The sequence below is a fragment of the Miscanthus floridulus genome, chromosome 15, assembly GCF_019320115.1.
Source record: "Miscanthus floridulus cultivar M001 chromosome 15, ASM1932011v1, whole genome shotgun sequence".
Classification (NCBI taxonomy): Eukaryota; Viridiplantae; Streptophyta; class Magnoliopsida; order Poales; family Poaceae; genus Miscanthus; species Miscanthus floridulus.
In genome coordinates, this window is record NC_089594.1 from 69,183,084 (window position 1) to 69,209,541 (window position 26,458).

The 26,458-nt window shown below is 42.3% G+C and overlaps 1 protein-coding gene across 1 annotated transcript; it reads right to left on the reverse strand.

The window, feature by feature from the left end:
* Positions 1-2,870: 2,870 nt before the first annotated feature.
* On the reverse strand, positions 2,871-14,670 carry LOC136506703 (uncharacterized). Its single transcript, XM_066501599.1, has 18 exons — positions 14,424-14,670; positions 12,741-12,897; positions 12,525-12,627; positions 12,297-12,455; positions 11,991-12,190; positions 11,775-11,910; positions 11,238-11,618; positions 11,076-11,143; positions 10,781-10,895; positions 10,534-10,639; positions 10,062-10,155; positions 9,424-9,614; positions 9,209-9,308; positions 8,991-9,107; positions 8,660-8,716; positions 8,252-8,332; positions 5,558-6,651; positions 2,871-3,537 (listed from the first exon to the last, which is right to left on the reverse strand). Exons 2-17 carry the CDS (start codon positions 12,837-12,839, stop codon positions 5,641-5,643), a joined length of 3,018 nt encoding a protein of 1,005 aa, XP_066357696.1. The 5' UTR covers positions 12,840-12,897; positions 14,424-14,670; the 3' UTR covers positions 2,871-3,537; positions 5,558-5,640.
* Between the last annotated feature and the right edge of the window lie 11,788 nt (positions 14,671-26,458).

Below are 26,458 nucleotides of genomic sequence, written 5' to 3' on the forward strand. Positions count from 1 at the left end.
CGTCGTTTGATTAATTCCATATTTAATTTTATTTAATTTCAAAAATAGTTCCTTCTATTTACAGAAATGCCACTACACTGTTTTGCTCATAAAATCATCGATTTAGCTCCGAATCGACCCGTTCAAATTGTGTTAGATTCGTAATAAAGTTCTCTACATGTTAGTACCATTGTTAATCATGTTTGCAACTTTTAAATTTCATGGTTAGGTTTACTTAATTAATTTGCTATAGGAAATCGTGTTTAAATCATAACTTTTGTGTTTCAGCTCCGATTTTCGTGAACTTCGCGTTGACGTGATCGTAGCGAGACATAGATTATTTTCATAAACATTTATCTAACTATATAATTGATTGCTTTGCATGAATGCCTTTGGAATGTTGTATGTTGCTGTGTTAGTCGCGTTCAGACGGTGAGGAGAATGTTGGTGACCAAGAGTTCTTTGACGACTAGCAAGACCAGCAGGAGTTTGCTAACCAAGACAAGTATAGCATGGGATTTATCTTGATGCCTATTCACATTTATTAATTATTCATTTGCATGTGTCTAATTTTGATACCCATAAGGACATCCTAGTGTTCGAATTATCCTGTTTCTTGTTCTCCTATGGGTTATATGCATATGGGTAGTTTGCTAGCGCTCAAAGTAACTATACATGATCTACATAATGAAATAATGGTTCTATGGAATGAAAAGGTAAAATTGACTTTTAAACAACTGAATTATAGGGCGAAGGAGCAAATGACTTTCGATCATGATGCTCTTGGCCCTCCATAAGGACTTATCTATCGGCAAAAGCTGGGACTGACAGTGCAACCGTGAGGGTCACATGGCTCTGACTTTAGCTCAGTAATAGGACCTTTTCTAGCTTGTTAGAGGTTACCTTTATGGCGTAAAAGGGGCTTGCCACGTTGGGTATAGGACTGACCCTGTTCTTATGTGTATAGCCACGAAGGATTTGTGCCATAGGAAAGGGGGTTCCTACATCTGCCTGCCGAGGAAACCTAGCGGCCCTAACTTGTTAGAGAAACCTATAAAATGGCTTCATAGTATACCCCGCCCGCTCACCTTGGCAGTGATATGAGAGTAATTAACCTGAGCATATGGGAATCACGACTCACGGTAAATGTGCACAACCTCTGCAGAGGGTTACAAACTGTTATAACAGCCGTGCTCACGGTCACGAGTGGCCCGGAGAACTTACAGAATAAATTGTTAATTATTGTTGTTCATTCATGATGTTCTATGATGATAATATGATACAAATGATTCTGATATCTGATCATGTGGGATTAATTGGGGCTTAAGCATAACTTAATAATAGTTGATGATAAAATCTTGACCTACTAAAAGTGCTAACTGCAGTAAGCCAGTGTCATCCATTTTGAGCTTTCATAACCCCATGTTAACTTGTTAAGTACGGGAAGTACTTACGCTTGTTTACTTTCTATATTTGGATAAAAATCTCGGATGGGTAACAGATGATAACGTGTATGAGGAGTTTTCTGAGGACTATTAGGCTTGTGGTCAACCAGTTGACCGTTCCTATGTTGGAGCTTCCTCGAGAGAGTTATCTTTTTATTTTCCGCTGTGTTGTATAAGACTATGTGATATTATTAATCGTGTTGTAAGATACACTGTGATGATACTTTTGTAATTTATCAACTTGTGTGTGTGACTGATCCCTGGACACACATGAGTTTAGTGCATTCAATTTTATCCTTAAAATTGGGTGTGACAATTAGAATATTATGTACTCACTGTAAATTTTGTAGCCCTAAAGTAGGTTGATAAATAGAGTAGCCAGTACTCCTCGTTTTATCATATATAGAGTAAATCAGAATTAAGAGTAGGGATACCTTTAGTTGCTAAGATAATATATGTTTTGCTTCATACTTGTTAGTGGTAACAGTAGGTAACTTAGCACCTTAGTCGGTAGAACAAGCTTAGTAGCTTGATAGATGTATTTTTATTTTAAGAGTTGTTGTTGCCGTATTACTAAGTGTTGCATCATCATTTCATGCATGTAGATCACGAGTTGGTAGAGTTCGTGCCCGTGGACGAGCAGGACTATGAGGAGGTCAATGAGGAGTACGAGGAGGAGATTCTCGTACAGGAGGGAGCCCTGGAGCCGTTTGGTGCAGAGTTTGTTGACCCACCGCCGACTTTGTTGACCCATCGTCTGCGCAAGGCAAGCCCTGTTGCATAACCCTTATTTTAAAAGATCACTGAATATATATATGATGTGCATTTATGTACAGGCATTTTATGAAAACTATATGCATAGATATATCTACCTATGAGTACTGCTAGTATAGGTCAAGTAACTGCTATGCACAGGATTTCGGTAGCGTGAGTAACCTGTCGTTACTCACAATAGGTGATAATTATGATCACTCATGATAAAGTGGTGGAAAGGAAAAATGGTGACCGAGCAAGGATATGGTTTGGGTACTGGTGGGTGTAAGAGGTTATCCTGCGGCCAATAGGCATAGCTTGGTTATACTTTTTCTCTTTCTGTGTCGGTTAAAGAACAGTCGTTGCATAAGTCTCGAGGCAAGTCATAGATTTATTATCCCAAGCACATACTTAGGTATGGATGCAGAAAAAACTTGTTGTTCTCTTGTCACGAGTTACGGCACTTTCTAGACCGACTGATTGAAGACAGGGATGGTGGAGGTCCTTTCACCGCGTTAAGTTTGGGACTTAGGAGCGGGAGCTTGGAGTAAGTTTGGCCATAAGGCAGTACTGTAGCACAGAGCCGTTTTGGATTTCGAGGCAGAAAATAAACTGAGAAGAGGAGGCAGAAAATGAATTGAGAACAGTATCTAGAACTGAGAAAATGAACTAAGAAGAGAAGCCGGTGGAGCCACAATCAGTCAAAACTGTATTTTGGTTTATTTTCCAGTCCTGCCGAACAGGCTCGACATGAACTGACCAACAAGAATCAATCAATCAATCCTCATAAACGAGTCCTTCACCAGGTATCTGGAAAGCGTGTTCGTCCACTGTTAGACCACTACTGCATACCAAATAACCCACTAGGTACATCAATCCTGTCTATGACGAGTCTTGGTAAGAACAATCAGGTTAGCTTTTGTACAAACATCTCTCCAATTCTACCAGGGAATACAGCTACAAAAACTAACTCGGGAGCATCATTCTTTTGGATGCCATGTCTTCAGACAAGAACCACGGCCTCACAAATCAGCTCCGTTTGAACCAACCCACTTACAGCTAAGGGCCTGTTCGGTTAAGCTGAAACCTGGCCAGGAATAATTTCGGTTGACGACGTCTATTTAAATTATAATACGAATCCAGCCAGGAATATTTTCAGGGACCCGTTCCCCTTCAACCGAACGGCCCCTAAAGGTGAAATGCCGGCAGAACCAAGTTCAATGCGGTGAGATGGTGGAACTCAGTTACAGTGCTGCAGAATTTATCAGCGCCTGGTGATTCAAGGAAAATGCTAGGTGGAGGAAGGAGAGCCAGGTTGCAGGTTAAGCTTCTGAGGAAGGTTGTATCACGGACACATGGCCTGCAGAAATCACCAAACCTCAAGTCAGATTAATAATTTATTTTGACATGCTAATGGGAGTGTTTGGTTTGGAGAATCAATCCATTCTAGACAAGGTGATGTATCATGAATCCATCCCTCAAATTTAATGGAATGACTTCATTCCTCATATTAGTACTAATTACTAGTTTGTGAGGAATGGAATGATAATGCATCAACTCATTTCATTCCACAAACCAAACAAAATTAAGGAGTGAGATGATGATGGACTACCTCATTCCACAAACCAAACACCCCCTAAATCGGTAAATCCCATATATTTAAAAAAAACAGAATGTCATCAAGGAATAAATAATTCCTACTAGAACCTAGATCCATTCAGTAAAGTAAACTTCATAGTTTGGACTCTAAACACGTGAAAAAGCAATAAGAGTAGGATGGTGCATTGATTCGCCATGCCTAACTATTACTAGATCTGTGGTGAACTACTCAACTTTGGGCTTCTTAACTGCTGCATGCGGGACTATGGGACTACTAAATGCTGTACCAGGTCTATATCTGCTTTCAAAAGCATGGCACCCATGTAAATGTAGTTGTCACTTGCCAGGTAGCCAGTGATCAATACGAGTTACTTTTGTTTCAGAGAGAATTCCACTTTTAAGGAACGATGCTACATTAGCTATATATTATCTTGTCTTCGTTGTATTATTCTCATAAATTTACAAACCAGTATAGAAGTGCATAACTATATGTTTGGAAACACCCTTAAGGCATTCTGCATCTCAACTGGTTGCATGAAAAGAATCCTGCATACCTTCTAAGAGGCAGCAAAAAAAAAAACACAATAGAGAATCATGTGGTGGCATATTATTTTTTATCCCATCTTATGAAACTATAACTTGTTTCTGTCATAACAAAAGAAAAGATACCTATGTCACAGTATGGCTTACAAAACATGGTAACCAAACCCTAAACCATATCGTGTTTCTGTTATTTGGAAAACATGGTAACCAAACCCTAAACAAGGTAACCAAAGACTAAAGTAGGCATTTTCATCGATTGAAGTTGTCATATCTACCAGAGCAACATATGAAGACATAATGCAGTTTTGAGCTTCTCAACAAGGGATAATAGGCATGCCAAAGGACATAGGCAAGGAAATATCCTCTTGTGTGTACTACTTTACAAGCAAAATCCTGGCCGTGTTGTCATATCTTCAGCATACTATAAACACTCAGTCCTAGGCAATTGATTGGAGGGGAGGGTGCAGGATAGCCATAATACCAAACTTCCAGAATTCCTTTTAAGACTGATAGTCTAATCCAAGTAGTTGGTTAACCAATACATATCCAGATTAAATTCCTCTTAACATGGGCCTGTTTGGATGCATAGGGCTAATTGTTAGCCAGCTAATTTTTAGCTCCAGCCCATCCAAACAGGGGGTTAATAAGTGGGCTAATTTTTTTAGTGATGACTCTAACTAGTTGCTAACCAACTAGCTAGCCAGCCCCAGCTAATTTGGGCTAATTTTTAGCCTCACCTAAGAAGTAGCCCTAGATGATCCAAATAGGCCCATAAACTAGTATATCCTCCTCGCTGTACATTGCACATTATAAAATAGTGAATGCATGCAGTACAATCTGTACTCTCTTGAATGGAACATGTCAGGGCAAATAAACATGCATCATTATTGCTCAAAAGTAGTTCAATTGCTAATAATACTGAGCAGAGCAAGCCTCCTAATAATTATTGCTCAAAAGTAGTTCAATTGCTAAAAGATACTAAGTATTAGCATCCCAGATTTTCTACCATCCAAGACAGTCAAAGTGGGTAAAGCTAACAAATAGATGCATAGATATTTTTGTAAGAGCTCTGTATCATTGTCCTACATGAGCCAAAAAAATCAATACAAATATACACTAACACTTTGATGCACACAACCAAAGGATTTTTCAACTACATGGGTTTTGTTCGCATAGGCCTCTAGAACAATTGACACCCTGGACCATGAGTTACCACAAGATAAATGTTTACAACGTACCTCAAGATTCTGGAAACTGAAGTTCCACAATTACACCATGATGCAACTCCACTCTGGGTACCGCACTTCCTCCACAAAGAACTTTAGAGCTGAGGAAGTTCTTGCGGGTTCTCCATTGATGCCCTCAATATCATACCCGCTCTCCGCTTCTTGTCGTCCTTTGCTTCCTCTTTCAAGAATGAAGGATCTTCCCTCAGGTCCAGGGCTCTTGAATTCAGAGCTGCTGCTAATGGCTTCTTTTCAAATCCAAGCTTAAGATGCACCGGAGCCCTCTCTTTTGGAACAATGCTCCTTTGATTTTGATCCAACCCTGCCCCAGCATCAACCACCCTGATGGTTCTAGCTTGGATAGCCGGCGCAAATGCCTCGAGGACAGAGAGTTTCTTCTTTTCAGGAGGCATATCAACCTCAGATACATCCTTCTCTCCAGGCGGCAATGCTGGCTCAAGAAATGGGTTTCTCTTTGTCCCAGCTGCCTGTATCTCCTTTCCCTTCTCTGCACTATCCTGCGCCATCGCAACCGCTGGACGAAACCCATCCGCGCCTGCCATAGCCAGCCTTCGCTGCAAGCTGAGCAGGGACTTCTCAGCCTTCCTCCGTTGCCGCACCTGCTCCACCTTATCCACCCTGTCCTTGGTCGCCGGCGGCTCAACCCACACCTCCGTGCTCACATAGGTGTGCGGATCCGGGAACGCAGGCAGCCACTCAGGCACGTGCCTCATCCCAGCCTCCCTCCCCGCCGCCGCCGGCGGGCTGGCAGAGGGCTGCGGCTGCACGCGCTGGACGGGGAACCGAGGCAGCGGGCGCGCGAACGGCACCTCGTCCTTGGAGTCGACGAACGCCATGAGGTCCCTGACGACGCCGGAGCCGACGAGGCAGCGGCCCGTGGCCGCGGCGCCCGCGAAGCCGTCCGTGTCGTTGCCGACCTCCTCGAGCGCCTGGATGACGTCGAGCTCGTTGGCGAGCGCGCGGCCGGCGAGGTTGGCGTGGAAGGCGGCGGACCGGCCCAGGTGGGTGATGTAGCGCAGGAGGACGTCGACGACCGCGTCCACCGCGGAGCGGTGCGCGCAGTCGAACCCCGCGGCCTCCAGCGCCTGCGCCACCGCGGAACGCGCCACCGCCCGCCCGAACTCGTCCCCGCTGCCGCTGCCACTCCCGCCGCCGCCGGTTCCGCTCATATCTCCGCCGCTTCTCCTCCCCCCGCTTTCCAGTCACTCATGCCGCCGAGGCGCCGAGCAGCTCGCCCGCCGGCGCGGGGTCACAGATCCGGACGGCGCTAGGGTTCAGATCCCTCCGACCGCACCACCGCCCGGCCGAATCGAGCTCCCCAAGCTCGCTCTCGCTCTCGCTCCCGGCTGGCCGGCCGGCTGGGTGATTCGAGCTGGAATTCAAATTCAACCTCCAAATGGTTGATTGGAATTCGAGGCGAGGCGAGAGCGCGGTGGATTGGGCGGGAAATCGAGGGGATGCTGCGGTGGGGTGGGTGGGCGGAGGAGAGAGGCGGGGAGGCGAAGGGGAGATGGTGGTGGTGGCCGGTGGGCAGGTCTCATCTTAGAGAGGCGGCGGCGGTGGGTGGGCTGGATGGATTCGCGTGTGCGCCAGGCGGGGTGCGCGGAGCAAGGAGGGCGGGCACGCATACGTGGCCATTCGATTGGACGCGCCACTGGCGTTGTGGACTTTTTCCAACGAGGATCCTTTTGTTTACACCATTCAGAATTATTGGCCAGGCCCAAGCCGGCCCAACATGGCCCGCACAGGCTCCACAACGGCCTGAGACAAAGCAGCCGGCCGGCCATTTTAGGTTTGCAAAAAGTCCATATTACCTCCATCAACTCTCGCGAAAACCCGTTTTTTCCTCCGTAAACTCTAAAACCGGGCAAAACAAATATAAATAAACATATAACTAAGTTATACATGATCCAATGAGTATGAAATTTTTACTATAGTTTAAGCATACAATAATTAGTCCACCATAAAAATTTTACACTGCAGCTATGAATTATTCAATTTAATTATAGAAAAGTATAGATCTAAAAACACAGCAAAAACTTTATAAGAATACTATATTATATATTTACTGTGTAGATCTACTCTTGTGGAGTCCAACAAAATTGAATTTTTTATTTTATGATTTTTCAAAGATTCAACCAAAATAAATAAAAAAAAAAGACAAAATCACCTTTAAAACTGCTTATAACAGGGAGGTAAGATAAACGGCTTTAAAAGTTGAGGGAGATATTTTACCCAGTTTTGAAGTTTAGGGAGACAAAACGGACTTTCCCGAAAGTTGAGAGAAGTAATATAGACTTTTTCCTTTAGGTTTTATAACCACGTCCGGTCATTACAAGGATCATATATGACTCAAAGTCTCAAGCCTGAGACAGACAGGGACAACAGACAGTAGCATGTGTGAATTGTGATGGTCCGTGACAACCGACAATGATGCTCCATGCAACAAATAAGCTCTACAGAACCAAACCAGGTGTGGCTAAAACGTGTTCATGGCTGATTGGTGAGAAATGGCTGGCGTGTGGCCTGTTGAGCTTCGACGCCATTGGAGAAGCTGGACTCTGGTGAACGCGCCATTGCAGAAACGTGTTCATCAGCTTCCTCCCAGGGGCTGTAAACTGTTAATGGACATGCTACCCACAGCGTGCTGTCATTGGCTCATTGCATATGCTGGTGAATTTGCACGCTGCCTGCTGATGCCTGGTTCGCGGCTCTGTTGCTGCCGAAGTTCTTCCGGTTCGACTCCCTCGCTATCCTTGAACCAAACTGCATAAAGTGTTGGATGGAGGTAGTATCAGGTGCAAGCTTGTATGCGAAAAACTGCTTGTGCTGTAGTATGCGTGGAACCACACAATGAAAATGATGCTTGCTGGTTATAATTATTATGGCACTGACATGTATCAGATGTTTAAGCAGAGATGATGTGCAATTTTATCGGACCAACTAACTATCAAAGATGCTTTACCTCTTGTTAGTCAATACTCCTAGATTTTGTTAATAATTGGGTATTTTTAACACTATTTTCTCAAGGATTTTGTTAATAGTTGGGTATTTTTACCACTATAAGGTCAAGTATCTGGTTAGAATATGCACCTGGATCGCACGCTTTGGCTGAAGAGCAGCTTCTTGTAGGCCCAGCAGCCTTGCAACCTACATAAATAGGACACGGGGATTGCTATTAGCCAACTTTTATGCATGTAACAAAAAGAACTGCGATCCATCACCAAATCAGCCTTAGATTTTTTATATTTCTCAAGGGAATTTTGCAACAGTTGCACTCATTTGCCACCCTGGTAACTGTGTCATTAGACAATACCTTCTATCCACACAACTGATGCACTCAGCATGTATATGTTAATTTGCAATGCAAACTGGCATATAATGTAACAGCTTCTATTTGAAGTAAGGCAAATTATGTGCAAACCTCTCTCAATATCTTCTTGTCACCCTTTCCAACAGGTTCATCAAGTTTAGCAATCTCCCATAATGGAATTTCCAACAAAGTTTTTATCACGTTCTCATCAAGAAATGGGAAACGGGCCTACAGGATGTACAGTAGTACACATTAGATAGACAAGAAACTAAACCCATAACTGAAAATGCTAGGCATTCAAATTCATAATCCAATTAAAGACAGCTTACCTCCTTGCCATGATCGGTTATGCACCTATCATCTCTTCCCATATTCCTTTTCCATATTCTCTGCACATCTAGTCTCATCTCCTGATCCAATGCGTTCCACCTAAATAGCAGCATAAAAGCTTAGTTAATAGGATTCTTACCATTACAGTGCTTGAACAATTTAATTGATATCCATCATACTTAGTACAACAAATCAAACTGATGTATGGACATACCCTCCAAGCCTAAATTTAGTCCGATGTCTACCATAACCAGCACACTGCTCATCAGCCCCAGAACCCACTATAAGGACTCTAGATCTCGACCTGTACTTATAGCGAGAACCGTCTTGCATACGACATGTACTTCCATCCACCCAACCATCCCCACCAGCAGCCAACCAGAGAGCAATACCAATGTTCAAATCCTGTAGAACAGATCCAATGTTTCAACTATGATAACTCTACCATGAGTTACACTCTCCATTCAAAACTATAGTTCACTTTGGCTTTGTCCTAAGTCAAACCTCTAACTTTGACCAGGTTTTTAGAAAAAGTATATTAACATCTACAAGTTCAAATAAACACACTTTCAAAAAAATATTCCATGGAGAATTTAATGAAACAATTTTGACAGTATAGGTGCTGATGCATTTTTCTATAAACTTGGTCACAAAACCAAAGTGAACTATAATTTGGAATGGAGGCGGTAATAAAGACAATTTCAAGTTTATGTTGCCATTCCAAAACCCCAAATCCACAAACATGTAAACAGAGTGCAAGTGCACAAACAATATATGTGGCATGTTTTCTAATGTTATGTCATGGGAAAGCAATGGAATGAACATATAAGGCTTTAATAAAAGGATACACACCATATAGGTGTTTGAAGGGTGTATGAGTGACATCACATGTTCACTTTCCCCTTTCAAGTCTGTCAAAGCAGTGTCAATCTCAATAAGACGCCATCTGCAATTTAAGAACACAGGGACAATAAAACAAACATTTCAGCTTAAAGTCACAGTGCAACACAGCATCTATAGCTAAACTGAAAACTAAAATGAATTACAAACTTGCGTGAATAGCCAGAAAAGCATACAAGTAAAGATGCAAGAGTGCATCGTAGCAAAGAACATGAAACATCATAATGGACAAGGAACTCATAAGGGTATAGTAGGTATTCCATTCGCCCAAAAAGGAAATTAGGTGCAGGTATCATCGTTCTTCAAGTGCAATTACTATGGAGAATATGAAGATAGGTATCATTAAATAAAATCAAATACATTTAGTGCTAGATCATACAAGCTGTTGGGGCCAAGAACACAGTAAGTTCAAAAGCCAAATCACCTCCGGCACGGAGATATCCTCTGAAGCTCCTTCAGTCCTGCTATTGCAGAAATCCTATCAGGGGCAAGCTGCCCATCAAAACTGACATTTAGCAAATCAATTGTCCCTGTTGGAAATCTTTATTAGCTTTAGTTTACGGACAGAGATGAAGAACATAATCTTCTAGCAGCAAATATATATAATATATAAGAACTTTGAAAGTTTGAAACTTTGGATGCAACAGAGTAAAATTAATAGTCAGACTTACATTTGGAATCAATGCACTGGTCTAACAATGCTGCAAGTATCATGGAGTCTAAGCCACCGGAGAAGAGGACTGCTATTGGGGCTGACTCTTCATCCTCAAATTTATTTAGAGTACCCTGTCCACATGAAAGAACTCAGTATAACCTGATGTACTAACAAGTAATGGAACATGAAGAAAGATGTAACTATTTTCAGTAAAGAAGGTCCTGATCAATTAATTAGCAGGTACAGTTGTTAAATGACCATAGGTATTACAGAGCAGCATTAAGAAATTAAAACTTAACATGTATGCCAACCTGAAAGAGTGTGTTCATTTTAGTCCGCAGCATTACAGATTCCCTTAATGCAACCAATACTCTATGTGCTGAATGTACATATCAACATAAACAATATATCAGTATAAGTAACTCTTTGAGACGATTTAATTATGAAATTTCAGTAGTAAATGTTTCATGTACCTGACTGTGTTATGCAATTTGCTTCACATAAACTAGAATCTGACAGGAGATCTGCCTTTGTGATCCCATTATCCGTATTTCCTCCAGCTTCTCTTGACCTTATGAAGCTCTGAGACAACTGATGGTTCCCTCTGTCAACAGAATTGTTCTCCATGGTAGGAACTGTAAGTTTCCTCTCCCATTTAATCAATTCATTCAATGAAGAAGCCATCCATTTATGTGTGTTAACCTCCACGATCCACCCTTCCTTCATGTGTGCACCATATTTTGCAATGTCTTTCATATGGATGCTGTATATCCCACAAGGAAGCTCTTCCCAGTAGCTAGCTTCAGTATGGTTAGACATGTCACGATCTGACACAAAATCATTTACTGTTGGATCTGTAGCAGAGGAAAAGACCACAAAAACAAGATTGGATTTGTGAAAATTGAATAGGTTATCACTATTTAAAGCATGTAAAGAAACAAAAATCTTAAGCACAGACAAAACCACAGCTTACTGCAAAGATGGACACCTGAAAGTTAAGCATATCTTACCAGAGTTATTCTTTGCAAATGAAGGGGGGGATACTGATGATAACATGAAGCGAGAATCATCAGCTGTGGGCCAATGTACTAAGAGGCTTCTTCTTCCAAATGCATCGCGGCCAAACCAAATCGTATTTGACTTCATCTGGAAGTTCAAGATGACTTGGGTGTTAGAAAGATGAACCTCCAACAGATTGCAAAGATCACAATCATAAAAATACCTGCCTGCCAGTATATCAAAGCCCATGGACCTTTGATTGTGGAAAAGAGTTGCAAAACTGATTTGGCACCACTCCCACAACAAGGACATGTTTTATCTCTACCAAGAGCATGGCAATCACATGAACAACAAGATTCCAGAGAGGTAAAAAGAGCTTGGGTGTCGTTCTCATCATCTGCAACCTGAATTCCTCCATATATCTCACCTTAGACGAAATAATTTCATTAATTTGATCAGCATATATCACCAGAGGACAATAATTTGTGAAGAAATAAAAAGAAGCAACTTTACATCAAGCTCAAGGGCATTACCATTATACACAAGGACACTTCCAGTGGGGGCCACCAGTGGCTGCGAAACCAGCTTAGCTCCCCTAAGATGCAGTGTTGCCCCGATGAAGAACAAATCAGCAACACCAGAGTCACTCACACCGACTTTACCCTCTACTCCATCATTGCAGCCATCACTAACTGCAATGCACGACAACCTATAAGAAAATACATAGATTCAACCAAAGTCCTGTGCATGTCAACACCCACCAACAACCGTGCCATCAGCGAGAAGGCGGCGACTTTCGTAGCCTAAACTATCAGGGCCTCGCCGGCGCAGGGCCTCCTTCAGCTCATCTGACAGGCCCTTCCTCTGCAGTTATGTGAAAGCAGCCAAATCAACCTAGGTGCTAAGGTTTAGTGTACGGCCGGCGTTTAACTGAAGGTTTGGGAGGCTGTGGAGGGTGTAGACGTGTAGTAACATACCTCGCAGGAGTGCTGGATCTCTGATGCGGTGGCGGCCGCAGTGGCACAGGGAACAATGACGAGGCGGTCACTGGAGAGGACAAGGGCGATACCGCACATCGAAAGGGGCTAGTGCACACAACGACTGTATAAAACTTGATGTTTTTGCAGCAAGGACCTGAAGAACAAGATATTAGTCTTTTTTTAGTGAAACAATCGGTTGTATACAATTATGGGAACAGCTTTTTTTAGACATCAAACATAAGTAACGTTTAAGGCCCTGTTTGGTAGGGCTTCAAGTAGCGCTGGTAATGGGCCATCAAATCCCAACGGCCAAACGAGCACCCCAACTCATGGGCCTGCTTTTACAGATCATATATGGTATATATATAGGAAAGGGCCAAATGTTGCTCAAAAAAAAGGAAAGGGCCAAAATGGATACAGGCTGGACTCTAGACTTGGCCCTTTGTCGTTGTGAGGATCATGAGAAAAAGCCGATGTGGATTGTGAGGAAAGAGCCTTCATCGAGAGCATGTGAATGCATTGTTGTCGTTGGCTCAACAGGCAAAGGGATCAGAACGCCTGGGCACCTTGCGTAGGGCAGCGACGGTGGTCACGGGTCACCCAATTGTTGCCAAGAGAGAGAGAGAGAGAGAGAGAGAGAAGAGAGAGAGAGAGAGAGAAGAGAATGCAGGGGGAATGCAAAGGGGGCTGTCTTTGTTCAGAATTTTAGGATTTGGCACACTACCGAATAGCCATTGCCATCCTTCCAACCAAAAATATCACAGAATTGTCTTCTGGTGCCTGAAGAGCATCTCCAAAAACACCTAAAAAAATAAAGTCCTAAAACTGATGGTGTTGGAGCTTCCTATTAGGAAGGAACACCCCACACACACACGCGCGCGCGCGCGCGCACACACAAAAAAATGTAGGCAGACAAGGGTAACTGCTCTCTTATTCACCTGCCACTGCATACCTTTGCCCTCCTGCAGTGGTGAGTTTGATGATCTGTAAGATGTCTTCACACTACTAGTGTGTGTGTGTATTTTCCCTCTGTATCACCTACCTATTTGATGATGGAGACAATGTGGCCAAACACAAATATGGAGTCTGCCAAATGTTCGGAGGCAAGGAACAAAAAACCTTCTCTATTGTCACCTACCCATCTGAACATAAAACAAGCTTGACCCTCATTAACTCAATGACTACAATTTCTCTGGGATCCACAGTCAACCGCTCGTGGTAGGCCACAGTATGATATTACCACAGCAACCAAACAAGAGATACAGAAGAATAAGAAACAAAAAGGCTACACACAAACATGGTCTTGAGAGGCAAGGAACATAGAGCTGTTGAATTGGCATTAAACATCTGAATTTCATTAACCAAGCAAATCTGAAAGTTTTAGACCGGAAAACCGCGAAGAATGTTATCACTTATCACAGCTCCAATGGTGAACATCAGTACTACAATGAACTCATATGCTTAACTCATATATGCATGCTACTATCAAGACTAGCACGGCAAAAAGTAGGACCTAGCTGTATATCTCGGCCACGCACAAGTCAGAAGAAGCAATCTCTGAATGAAATCGAATCACGCGGATGCAGTATTCATTAAATCCCCACACAGGAACAAGCCGCAAACCAATATATGTTTGATTGTCACAAGAAATTGTCAGATAGAAGAGTCGGCAAGCCATACCTGCACTGCACAGACCCTGACGACTGACGGTGGCAAGCTGCAGCAGAGATACGGATGCGGCGCCCTCGACCAGATGGCCGGCGGCGGTGCCCTGGGGCAAAAAGGCGGAGGCGGTGCCCTAAAGCAGATCAACGGCGGCGGCGGCGGCGGCGCACTGGTGACTGGAGCCGTGCAGCGGCACCCTGGAGCCTAGACGGAGGCAGCGCGCAAGGGCGAAAAGCGACACACGCTGGTCGACCTGGGCCGAGTTCCCCTGCGAGGCCCAGATGGGCTTCCATTGGATTCCTGGTTGGCGAGCGACGGAAATCTTGAGACGGGCGTAGCCCGGATTGGGGATTTTTTTTTAATTTCTACAGTATATTTTAAAATTCGGTTTTTATAAATATTTGTCTAAATAAAAAAGGTAAAATTATACTACTGCTGTTGATTGAATCGGTAGAAAGTAGGTTGAATTATCGGAATCTCCTTTTCTCTACCGGCTCATCTTTAAAAAAATCATAACTTTTAGTATGAAATCGGACGAAAATATAATTTACTAGAAGAATTTACCGTACGTTGCTGCGGGTATCATGAGAAAGGTTACTGACAAGTTCAGCTGCACTGTCACAGATGACAGAAGTGTGTCCGTACCTGACGCTTGGCTGTATGAAAATGGAGTGTCCGTGCCTGACGTACGAGTGTTTCTCAAATGTTTCCTCACGTACTACAGCTCTCAAATGTTTCCGTAAGGCAAAGTCACTCATCGCTGGATTCGCTGGACTGTCTGGGTTTCAGACTTTCATTCAGTAGCTGGGAGACCTGAGAGAGCAACTATTATCCATGCACATGCACTCCTATAGTTATTTCATCTGATGTGCATGGAGCAAATCTGTCAAAAATATACTCAGCTATTTAGGCCCTGTTTAGAGAGCAAGAATTTTTCTCTATTCATGTGTTTTTCATGTGAAATTGAACTTATTCTCATAATATTCTGTGTAATTCCTATGAAATTCATTATTCCAAACGGGCCTATTAGTGGTGATGTGGCTTGATTTCATGGAAAAACTGCAATCTGTATGCTTTCAGATTTCAGTATGCTATGCTAGGCACGTTTCTAACAATGGTACCAATTAATTCTTATTCACCACGAAGAACACCTTTGTGAAAGGACCAAATAACTCACGAGGAGATGGATTGAACTCTAAAAATTTAAAATTAAAACCTTACCATAATCAAATCTACTTCATTCACTTGTGTGACAAGGTCAAACTAAAGGTCTATCCTACCTCTGCAAATATTGTATTAAATATTTCACCCTCTAAACAATCTCAAATAAAAAAGGTTTTAATACAATCTAGTTCTTGTCAAGTAGTATAGGATGTGTCTTCATCTGAGTTGGTTGAAAATTTTGAAGAAAAAAAGATTCTAAGAACTTAAAACTTATATGACTTGTCCTTGAAAAAAATGGAAGACAATTGTAACAATGATTTATGAAATAGTGCACGAACATCTCATGAGCAAGGTTAAAATAAATGTAAAACTGAAAAAACCTAAGAGGCACATTTGACATTTCCCATGGTCTGTTTGTGGCTTTTAATTTGCTCATGTTTCTTTTTAACATTAGTATGATAGGGTATAAAGAAGCTGTTGGTTATGCGATTTTTTAACTTTGAGGTTGAAAGCTAGTTAAGAAGCCTCTAAACCTTTGCTAGGTTGAGAGGCGTGTTTAGATATTCATGTGGGGAACCAGGGTTGAAGTAGTGCTTGATTCCATTAGATGTTTTCCTATGACCGTTTTTAGTCTTTTATCTAGTGCAAGTGGTGGTATTCTGCTACGTGTTTGGTTGTATCACTCACCTCGCCAAGCAACATAAGCATATAATTAATGGAAGCGCTCGTTCCTGCAAAAGGGAAGATCAATTTGGGTTCCGATGAGCTCAATTTGGATGCCCCACCTATGAGCTAGATTTAGAGGGTGGCGAGCTTGCTTGATTTTGGAGGCATTGAGATTGACTCCACATAAGATTGAAGATATTCGATTTGGATGGTGATGAGCTTGGAAGGGAACAACTTGACTAGGCATGAGAAATATTGGCTTCATTGAGGGAGAGGCACGGATAAGTTGGGGGAAAGGTAGATTTAGTGTGGAAAAAGGTCCACTCACATGCTACAAAAACTCTCTTTAAAGGGTAAACTCCATTTTTCGAGTATGATATAGTGCAAAATGATAATTTAAATAAACTATGAACATGATTACAAGCAACATTGACTTTATTATGATGGCATATAGAGAAGCATGGCTATTGATTTTAACTTTGAGGTAAAAAGCTACCTACCTCTAATACTTTGCTAGTCTAGGAGGCGGTGTTTGCATCATCGTGTTAGGTTGAAGTTGAAGTAGTGTTTGGTTCCTTAGTTACCTATGACTGGTTTTAGGGTTCTTTTTATCTAATCAAGTCATGGAATCCCATGGCATGCTCAGTTGCATCACTCGCCTCGCCAAGCAACATAAGCATATATTTGTGTTTTGGTTTATCTGTGTCCTTTTTTTTCATTTCCTCTCTTCTTCTTCCACGGTGCAAGACTATTGATGGAAGAACTCAATCCGGTAATGGGAAATGTCAATTTTGATTGTGATGAGTTCATAAGATTGGAGATTCTCCATTTGGGTGGTGTTGATCTTGGGAGGGAACAAGCTTTTATTAAAAAAACAGAGGGAAACCCTCAAACCCCAACTATTTATAGAACATAGAAAAAAAACTTGACTTGCATGGGAGATAGTAATTGCTTCATTATGGAATGTGCAATTCAATCCGAGGAAGATGTTAATTTAGTGCGGAAAAGGTTAGCTCTCCAGATGCTACTGAGCTCTTTTTTTTAAAAAAAAATAGCACTTGCATGCTTTAAGGGCACCATCAATGCAAGCAAATAATACTAGTAGTCTCATCAAAAAGTTACATGACATATGACATGTAGATGCTGAAATTTGGGAGTACTAAACTCATAATGGAAGCCACACTCACATCTGTACTACGACACCTCTCATCTTCTCTCCTTTGTCTAATGCCTTAGCTTTTTATGTCACACACAACGTGCATACTTACTTCGACAGCTAGGCTACCGAACCTTCCGAGTCCATCTGACAAGCCTACAAGCAACTATTCCTATTGAGTTGGCACCCGTATCTAGTGAGCAGGGGTGAAGTCAGCAGCCACGCTGGAGCGTCGGGCTTGCCCTAACACTACATAAAAAACGATTTTTAGCAACGGTTCAAATTTTTTGTAGGGGCGGTTAGTGATGGAGCCGTCTCTACAGTGGCGTGCTCAGGTGCCCAGACACCAGCCGCCCCTACAAATGAAACAGCAGGGGCGGCTGGTGTTACGAGCTGCCCCTACAAATGGAGTCTTATTTGTAGGGGCGGCTCAATCACCAGCCGCCCCTGGAAGCAAGGATTCGAAGAGAACAGGCACATGTACAAGAAACATGGCCGAGACCGAGAGACTAGTCTTGAGCTCTAAGTGAAGGTTCTAGTTGCGAAGGCGCTGGAGGAGCAAAGACTGTCTACGGAGCCACGGATATTAATGACGCCGCCGGGAGAACTGACATTAGTTGGTAGCCCTCCGAAAGTTTCTAGCAGCCAAGGTTCCACTGCAGCCACAACCCCAGTCGATCGCATACGGGAACCAACTAGTTGCACCTTGGTGTTTCTCAGCGGCCGGTAGAACACTGTGATGGAGGTGGCAACGGGTGTGGCACATCCTCCCGGTGGCTTACACCACAATAATAAGATACCGCCGGACTACACTAGGGTCGAGGTGCATACACTAAAGCCCGAGTTCATGTAGTGGAGGATAGACTACGCAACTCCCGAGGGGCTGGTGTTACTCGGAGACGTTATGGGGCAGTTCATCCTCTGGCACAAACGGGACATTATATTGACTGCTTCTTCGCCGCCTCCCCCTCTCCTAAATTTGGAGCGAGTTGTTGAGGTCGGGGAGATATTTTCACCGTCTCGTGACCCCCCACATTACTGAGATGCCACATTCTTCCCCGCCTCCTAGCGAGCATGTGCCTGATGAGATGCCACAACCTTCTCCAGCTCGTACCGAGCAAGTGCATGATGAGATGCCTCAGTCTTCTCAACACGCACAGCCGATACATGAACAACGAGTGCCTCCTGAAGGTGATGCACAAGGAGACGAGGACGTGTCTGAATGGGAACTTCGAAAGAAGATTCCAATCAACATAAGGCCAATTTATGTTCCGATCAAAGACGTCTCATCGGTGTCCAAGTGGTATTCCCATGACCAGTTCAAGCCTGAGAACTAAGTTAAAAAAAGTCCCATCACGGGGTTCTGAGGAGGCCGTAACTAGCAAACTTCACCAGATTGCAAAGCAGTATCCAAATATTGATGACATCAAATGGTCAAAGGATTGCCCGAAAACATATGAAAGAGGCAAGCCCTTCCTACCAAACCGGGACACCCAGCGCCTACCACTTGGAATGAGAAGGTTCTATGATTGGTACTTGCGTGTTCTCCCAACGAGCATAGATACCATACAAGCATGCTTCCCCACCGACACATTTGGAAGCCCAGCCGGGAAAATTGTCTTTGACTTCAATGACATGCACACATGCTTTCACCTGGGAGAAATAGAGATGAATCTAATTCGCACGTGGTGCCTGTAAGTCCTTGTCCTCCCGATATGATATGAATGTAATCTTTGAATTTTGTTGTAACTAACCCACGCCGTGATTTATAGAATGCAAGTGCACATTGTCAAACAAATGCTAAGTGTGAAAGCCGGGTATGTAGACCCTCAAGCTATAGCCCAAACAAATTTTAATTACCCTAAACGGTGGACACTGGATGCCAAAGAGCTAGCTGCTGCAAAGACTCTTCGGGAGAAAGATCGCATCCGTACGGCGAAACTAAGGGAAGAGTCCCTTAAGGTTGCGGCATACATTGCCCTGGCTTTCAAAAATCTACAATAACACTCTACTATATGGCTACCATACAACTTCGAGTAAGTTCAACTCTATACTTAAAGCTTTGTTCAATATATTTTATTCGATGCAAAAAGAGCTTATCTAGTTCTATGATTAAATCCATGCGGCAACCACTGGATTTGTATAGTCGTCGATGTCGGGAGGAGCATGGCATGGGTCTTTGATTCAATAGATAAGGACCCGGCGACATACAAAGACTTCATATCGATTCTCAAGACGTATACATATCGACAATCCTCATTAGCTTATATGTTTGTATACATACTTGTAACGTTCACTTTTGGATACTAACAAGTTGTATTTGCTAAAATAATTCGAACAGGGCATTTAGGTTCTATGTCACTAATCATCATGGAAGGCATGATCCAGTAAGGAAGGAAAAGGTGGCTATAAAAACACTATGTGCGGTAAGTGTAACTTACTTCTTCAATACTCCGTTACATGGCTGTCAAAAGCATTACTTAATATTTTCATATGCAAAACACACAGTGCCCCAAGCAGAGGCCTGGGAGTGTACATTGTGGATACTATATATGTTATATGATGAGTAACACCGGTGCCTACAGGAGACACCCCTTAAGGGTAAGTTTGAACCTTTTCATCCGTAGTATAAAAACTTCGTACATGGTATGAAATACTAAATCGAAACATGTTCTCTTGTAGTGGAGAGAAGAGAAAGGAATAAAAAGAGACCCATACAAGGATGACCGACTCTTAGAGCTCGTCGGTGACCTTTGCAACTTCATATTGGACCAGATTGTACATGTCACAGGCGCCTACCATGACCGAGAGTCTGAGTTAGGTACAAATCCTCAGTACCAACACCTTCGTGAGACTGAAAGGCTAGCTCTAGGACGTTAATAACAATATGTATGGAATTTGTATATTTAATGATAGATTATATATATTCTTGTGAATTGGACTTGTAATTGTAGTTTATAGAATACTCTTGTGCTTGTAGTCACGGTCGCGGGGTGTTCGGCAACGCGAACGCTGGTCACGGGGCGTTCGGCAACGCGAACGCGGTTCGGAACGTTGGTCGCGGGGCGTTCGGCAATGTGAACGCGGTTCGGAACGTCTGTCGTGGGATGTTCGGCAACGCGATTTTGAATTGTAAATTTGAATTTTTTTGCGGGAAAACGTACTGTAGGGGCGGTTCTAGATTGAACCGCCCCTACAAATACCTGTTTATAGGGGCGGCTGGTACTACAACCGCCCCTACAAATTGATTTGTAGGGGCGGCCTGGGAACCGCCCCTACAAATGCATGATTTGTAGAGACCCTTGCGTAGGGGCGGCTGGGCAAACCGCCCCTACAAAGGGTTACCAACCGCCCCTAGAAATATTTTTTGTAGTAGTGTAAGACCACGCTCAACGTAAAGCTACACTACTACACATAGTATAATACCCGTGCTAACGCTACGGTGACATTTGGTAATGCAAATCAGACAACAAAAAATGATCTACCTGCACAATACTTAGTTTCAAAAGATCTGGATCCAATATTATTACGGGAACACCCACCTCTTTACCAAATAGAGCTTTATTATCATGGATTCAACAATATCATTACAAAACAAAACTCGACACGGAACTAAAAACAATACTCAGTCTTTGTCATGACATATTGGCAAAACATGCATGTTCATGCACAACTTTATTTCGCTCCACTCCAAACTTTTCAATTCTTGAGCTTTGCAGCTACCAGCCTTCCTGCTGAGCTCATGGGCGATCGGTGCCACCAAAGAGCGAACAAGTTGTACTTGCACCTGTCAACAAAAGAAAAAAAGAACTTACGAGCTGTTAGACACGAGCATGCAGTAGCTTCTGTTTCTCTATGGCACTGCGCTTTGATTGCTCCCAGACCGTCACCGCCCTAGCCGAGCTCTAGCCATCTTCGCAAGAAGTCAAGAACCCACCTGCGCAAGAAGACAGGACTTAGAAACCAACATGTGCTAGATATAAGTTATAATTCATAAAATGAGGGGAAATTGCATATTGTTAGGACAATTCTGTACTAACTTCACCACATAAGTGCACATATTAATTGTTAAAACAGTGTCTAATTGTCCAGGCACATAGTGATGAAATTTTAGGCACTCGGATCATGTGAAATGTTTTGAAGGCCGAGAAACAACAATTGGGCAACATTTTTAGGAGCGGAATGTGTCCTTTGTTTTGATCAAAAACATCATGGAACCAAAAGATAAGTTAATGCAAAGGCACTATTGATGCATGTTACAAGTAATTTGGAGTGTTCCTAGCTATTTATTAACTTCCAAACACAGCTATTAAAGTGAACTGGCCAACTGGGCCTTACATTTAGTCAAAAACACATTGAAGCAAAAGCTAAATTAGTCCGGAGTACCACCAAACTATCTCACCCGTCTGCAGCGACAACCACAATAGCTAAAGAGGCAAAGTTCGAAGATCAAAAGGTCACCGCACTATCCAAACCCAGATTGCAAATATAGATAGCGAAGGGAAGTGATTTGATTGATAGAGGCAATAAAAATAAAATTTTCTTACTTCTAAAATGAAAAGTGTGCCTGTGCTAACACTACAGTATATATACAAAACTGACCAAACTGTCGATAGGCATTACAGTAATTATGCAATCAAGCTTATAGCAGTGATAATAAACAACAACGTACTAAATCTGTGGAGCTGTTAACTTGATAGCTAACACAAATTCTTAATGCAGAGTAGTGAAATGACCGCTAGAAAGGCTAAAAATTATTTCTTTTTCTACCAAAATAATATAGCAATAGATTATATACAAAAGGAAATTCCTGTAGGCAAACATAAGCCTGCATAATGTAGGTTTGAGCTTACCAAACAAAGGCATGAACCTCTCATTTCCTTACCTCTAAGCTCCTCTAAAAGCATGGAAAGGTCGCAGCAAAACATGAAAATATCATGCCTTAGTTGATTGCAATGCTTTTATTATTCTCCTCAGCCGTAGCAGTTTCTGGTTCAAAGCTAAGCTCCTAGGTCGGCCAGTAGTGAAGGTCCTATTTCAGAGTAAGTACACGAGGCTTCCATTCAAATGGACGGTCCTCACTCTAACAAATTCACCATCTTCGAGACCCTAACCAAATAAATAGTCTAGACATTAATTCAAATCAATCAGTTTTCATCTAATTTTAATGCCACACACAAGCAGTGACCAGAATAAATTTGGCAGATCCAAATCTTTAGTAGATAAATACTTGCAGATTTAAATATTAAGTTGAAGAAATGTTTATCATGACTGATTAAAGATGGTTTTTAATATTGCATACACAACTTTGTAAGGGAATCTCACCTAGCAACATAAACACCATGACCATCTTCTGGCAAAAAGCCTAGTGCACGCACTGCTGAATGAGGATCCTGGATAATGCATCCACACCAATTAACCATTCGGTTTGTACCATTGCTGAATGATCCATATAAGAAGAGACAATGAAGAGACATGTCTAATCTATCTTGTTTTTAGAACTGCAGTGCGTGTATGAACTATTAAGTAATAACCTCATGATTACTTTTGGTTAAAAATTAACTACACCGACACACACAAATGTAACTATCAACTGGGCAATTAAGATCTCAATGAACGACAGAGCTCATCTAATATATTATGAATGTTGTGTAGCATCAAGTTCGTACTTTAAATCTGCAATTATTAAGTCCGTGAGTGTGTGTAGGAAACAATTAGAAATTTCTCATATATGGCTTCCTTATCACAAAGTTTCAGTAATTTCATTCAACTGAACATAAGTATCTAAGATGAATGTAGATAAGTGCTGAACCATCTCAATGGGAATCCGACAATGGGGGAACTTGTGGGACAATGGGAGTATCAATTGAAAAATGCTACTGCAGTAAGAATGATCAGAAAAGGAAAATGATACTTTTTTAGCTGCGAAAAAATTATGTTGGTGTTTCAATTTATCCGGCTACAAAATCAGGTATTCTTTGGATGCAGTGAATAAACCGATATTCATATAGTTTCCCTGAATCTATTTCCTTCAATAATTCAAATTCACCAAATTGACACCAACTGTACTTGACGATCTGCTACCTATCAAGGCCTGCCTGTGCATGCTGCTAAGCTGGCATATTAGTCCCATTTATTTATAATAATGCAACTAATTCTGCGCCGTAGGGTGTTTTAATATCATGACATTCCTGTCCTCACGAGAAAACAAGGATAAAGCATTGATCCATCCAGCAATCGTGTGCATCCCTCTATGCCTATTAGAGGAAGAAATTCAAGATGATTGCAGATTTACAATTTACCTGGCGAATTCTAATTCTAACACTACAATTTTTGAGATAGAAGCAGCAGAGCACGATTGATCGATGGAGGAAACATGAGATCGACAAAAGGGACACCTAGCCTAGCGTGGAATTGATTGATGCATAAGTAGATCAGTATAAGTGCATACCCTGGAGGTAGTCGCAGTTCTCGGCCTCCTTGAGCACGACGTCGACGACGGCATCGATGAGCTCGGCGCCCTCGATGTAGTGGCCCTTGGCCCAGTTGTTTCCGACATCGAACTGGACGTAGATGAAGTTGTCGGGGCAGAAGATGACGCCGAAGGGACAGCGAGGCTACAGACGTGCAGGTGGTAGCGGCGAGGCTATAGCACGAGCAGTAGGACGGGACGGCGAAGCTGCAGCACGGGCAGGCGGCGTGTAGGAGGTAGCGGCGGCAGGCAGTAGCGGCGGCCGGCAGGATATGCGCAGGCGGTAGTGGCGGCCGGTAGGATCGGAACTGCACGGCTGCGTGGTCAGAGACGTCAGGGGCGGTTTCTCCGTATCATTTGGAAGGAATTTTTTTTTGAAGGAAACTTATTTGTTTTTTTATGGTCAGTTTGGAATTTGATCCTGGCCTCCTAGGTCTCACGCGGTGTGTCGCGTACAAGCGGTGTGCGGGATGCGCGAGCCTTGCGTTGAAGGCTTGGCGTGGGAGATCTAAATAACATTGGCCATTAGATCGAGTTGAAGCATGTGAGCAGCGATTATGAGCCATAGATTTTAATGATGTTGAAATCTTAGGTATAATTTCGTTGGTGTACAATGATTAGAGTCTCTCAGCGGGGTACGTTTTTTTGGGAGACTTAGTATAATTTTGATTGGTCCCTTACAGTAGAGATAAGGCTCCCAACCTCCAAACGCATAGGTAGGCCACCCACTAAAAACTTCCATCCTGAAATGACGCATAAGCAGACAGTGTTGGTCCCGTCTATAATACCCGGATATGGATACTTGTATCGGATACGATACGTATCTGATACGTGGATACGCTATTCTCCAAAAAACAGTGACATGGGGATACGGCTAGGATTTTTTTAATAATAATAATAATAATAACATGATTTAATATGAAATAACATAGTTCACAACTTAAAAGGTCACATCTAGTCATCCAGACCACATGTTCACACTTCACAAACATAATTAAGTTTGCATGCACTGTACATAACTGATAACACATGCAACTTAAATTCTAGGATTCTACTCGTCTTCATCGTTACGTGGGTTCTCCTCACACACTCTCCATTTCAGGTTCATCAAGAGAGAGATCAGCAACTTCTAGAATTCCAACACCAGATAAAGATTCAAAGCCATCTCCTTCCACATCCCACATTCTTGTTGGCCCTACTATAATCTTCCGCCTTTCTTGATAGAAGTCTCAAATTGTTATGTATAAAGACCAAGTCTTCAACACGTTCAGGAGCTAGTTTGTTTCTTTGTATGCTATGAATGAAGTTGCATGTGCTCCAATTCCTCTCACAAGAAGAAGATGAAGCTAGCTGATTGAGTAATTTGAGAGCTATTTTTTGCAGCATAGGAATAGACTGTCCATGATTTGCCCACCACTTCAATGGGTCAAGTACCCATCTGTCATAAATGGAGTCAAAGTCATTGAGTTCTTCTAAGCAAGTAGCAAACCTTGAGTACTCATCTTTAACTTGATTGAGCTCTTTAAGAACAGGGAAGAATTTCCTAAAGCATTTCATTCTCTGTACTGAAATATCAAGGTCCTTATGTGGGGGTTGACGTCCTTCACTTTCACTAATCCATTTCTCATGATAGTACCTACAAATAAATATGATCAACACAATGCAAATGAACAAAGAATGGACATCAACCATTTACAATACAAAAATGGAGTGGACTGAGTGGTACAAAAAAATTTATCTTGGATTAAGTGAATGTGCAAGACAAATGAGAGGTGTGTTGCTTTTTGACCAGCGATCAACCAATATGTCTTGAACAGTAGAGAAGAAGGTGGATTGTTCATAATAATTCTTCTTTTCTTTAGTATATATCACTTTCTTCACTTTTGCTATCATAGTGTCCCACATCTCATAAATTAGATGAAGACAGGGTCTATCAGTGTTAGCCATACATAGCATTTCATAAATGGGATCAGTGAAATCAACAATGTACTCCACATTCTCCCACCATTGCCTACAAAGAATTTTCTCTCTCACATGTCGTGCTGTCCCTACATTATCATCTCTGTAAGTTTCCCATGCATCACTGATCACCATGCTTTGGAGTGCTCTCTTAACCATCAAAAACCGCTTTAACATAACAACAACCGATGCAAATCTTGTTTTAGCTACAGCTAGTAACTTCAACTTGCTAAACTCATTGAACATTGACAACCTCATGCCATGGTTCATTATATAATTCTTGATCATATTAGCATCCCCAGCTATTAAAGTTATCCAATGTAACTCATCATATACCATCTCTTGCTTTTCGGTACGTGGCAATTTAGCAGCACAAATATTTTTTAGTGCAACATTGAGGGTGTGAACAATACAAGGAGTCCAGAAGATGTTATCATACTTTTGCTGAACAATAAGACCCACACCTTTGCAGTTTGTTGCATTATCTGTGATGATTTGGACCACATTTTTTGGTCCAACTTCTTCTACAACAATCATCAGCTTCTCTGCAATATACTCTTTTGTCTTCTCTTCACCTGAAGCATCAATAGCTCGCAAAACATTGGTGAAGTTTCAGAAACAGCAATAAAGTTA

Coding starts and splice junctions, on each gene's coding strand:
- LOC136506703 (XM_066501599.1), bottom strand. CDS start 12,839: ATGTGCGGTATCGCCCTTGTCCTCTCCAGTGACCGCCTCGTCATTGTT. Junction 11,144..11,237: donor AAATTGCATAACACAGTCAG/GTACATGAAACA, acceptor ATGTACATTCAG/CACATAGAGTATTGGTTGCA. Junction 8,333..8,659: donor AGCCAAAGCGTGCGATCCAG/GTGCATATTCTA, acceptor CACTTTATGCAG/TTTGGTTCAAGGATAGCGAG.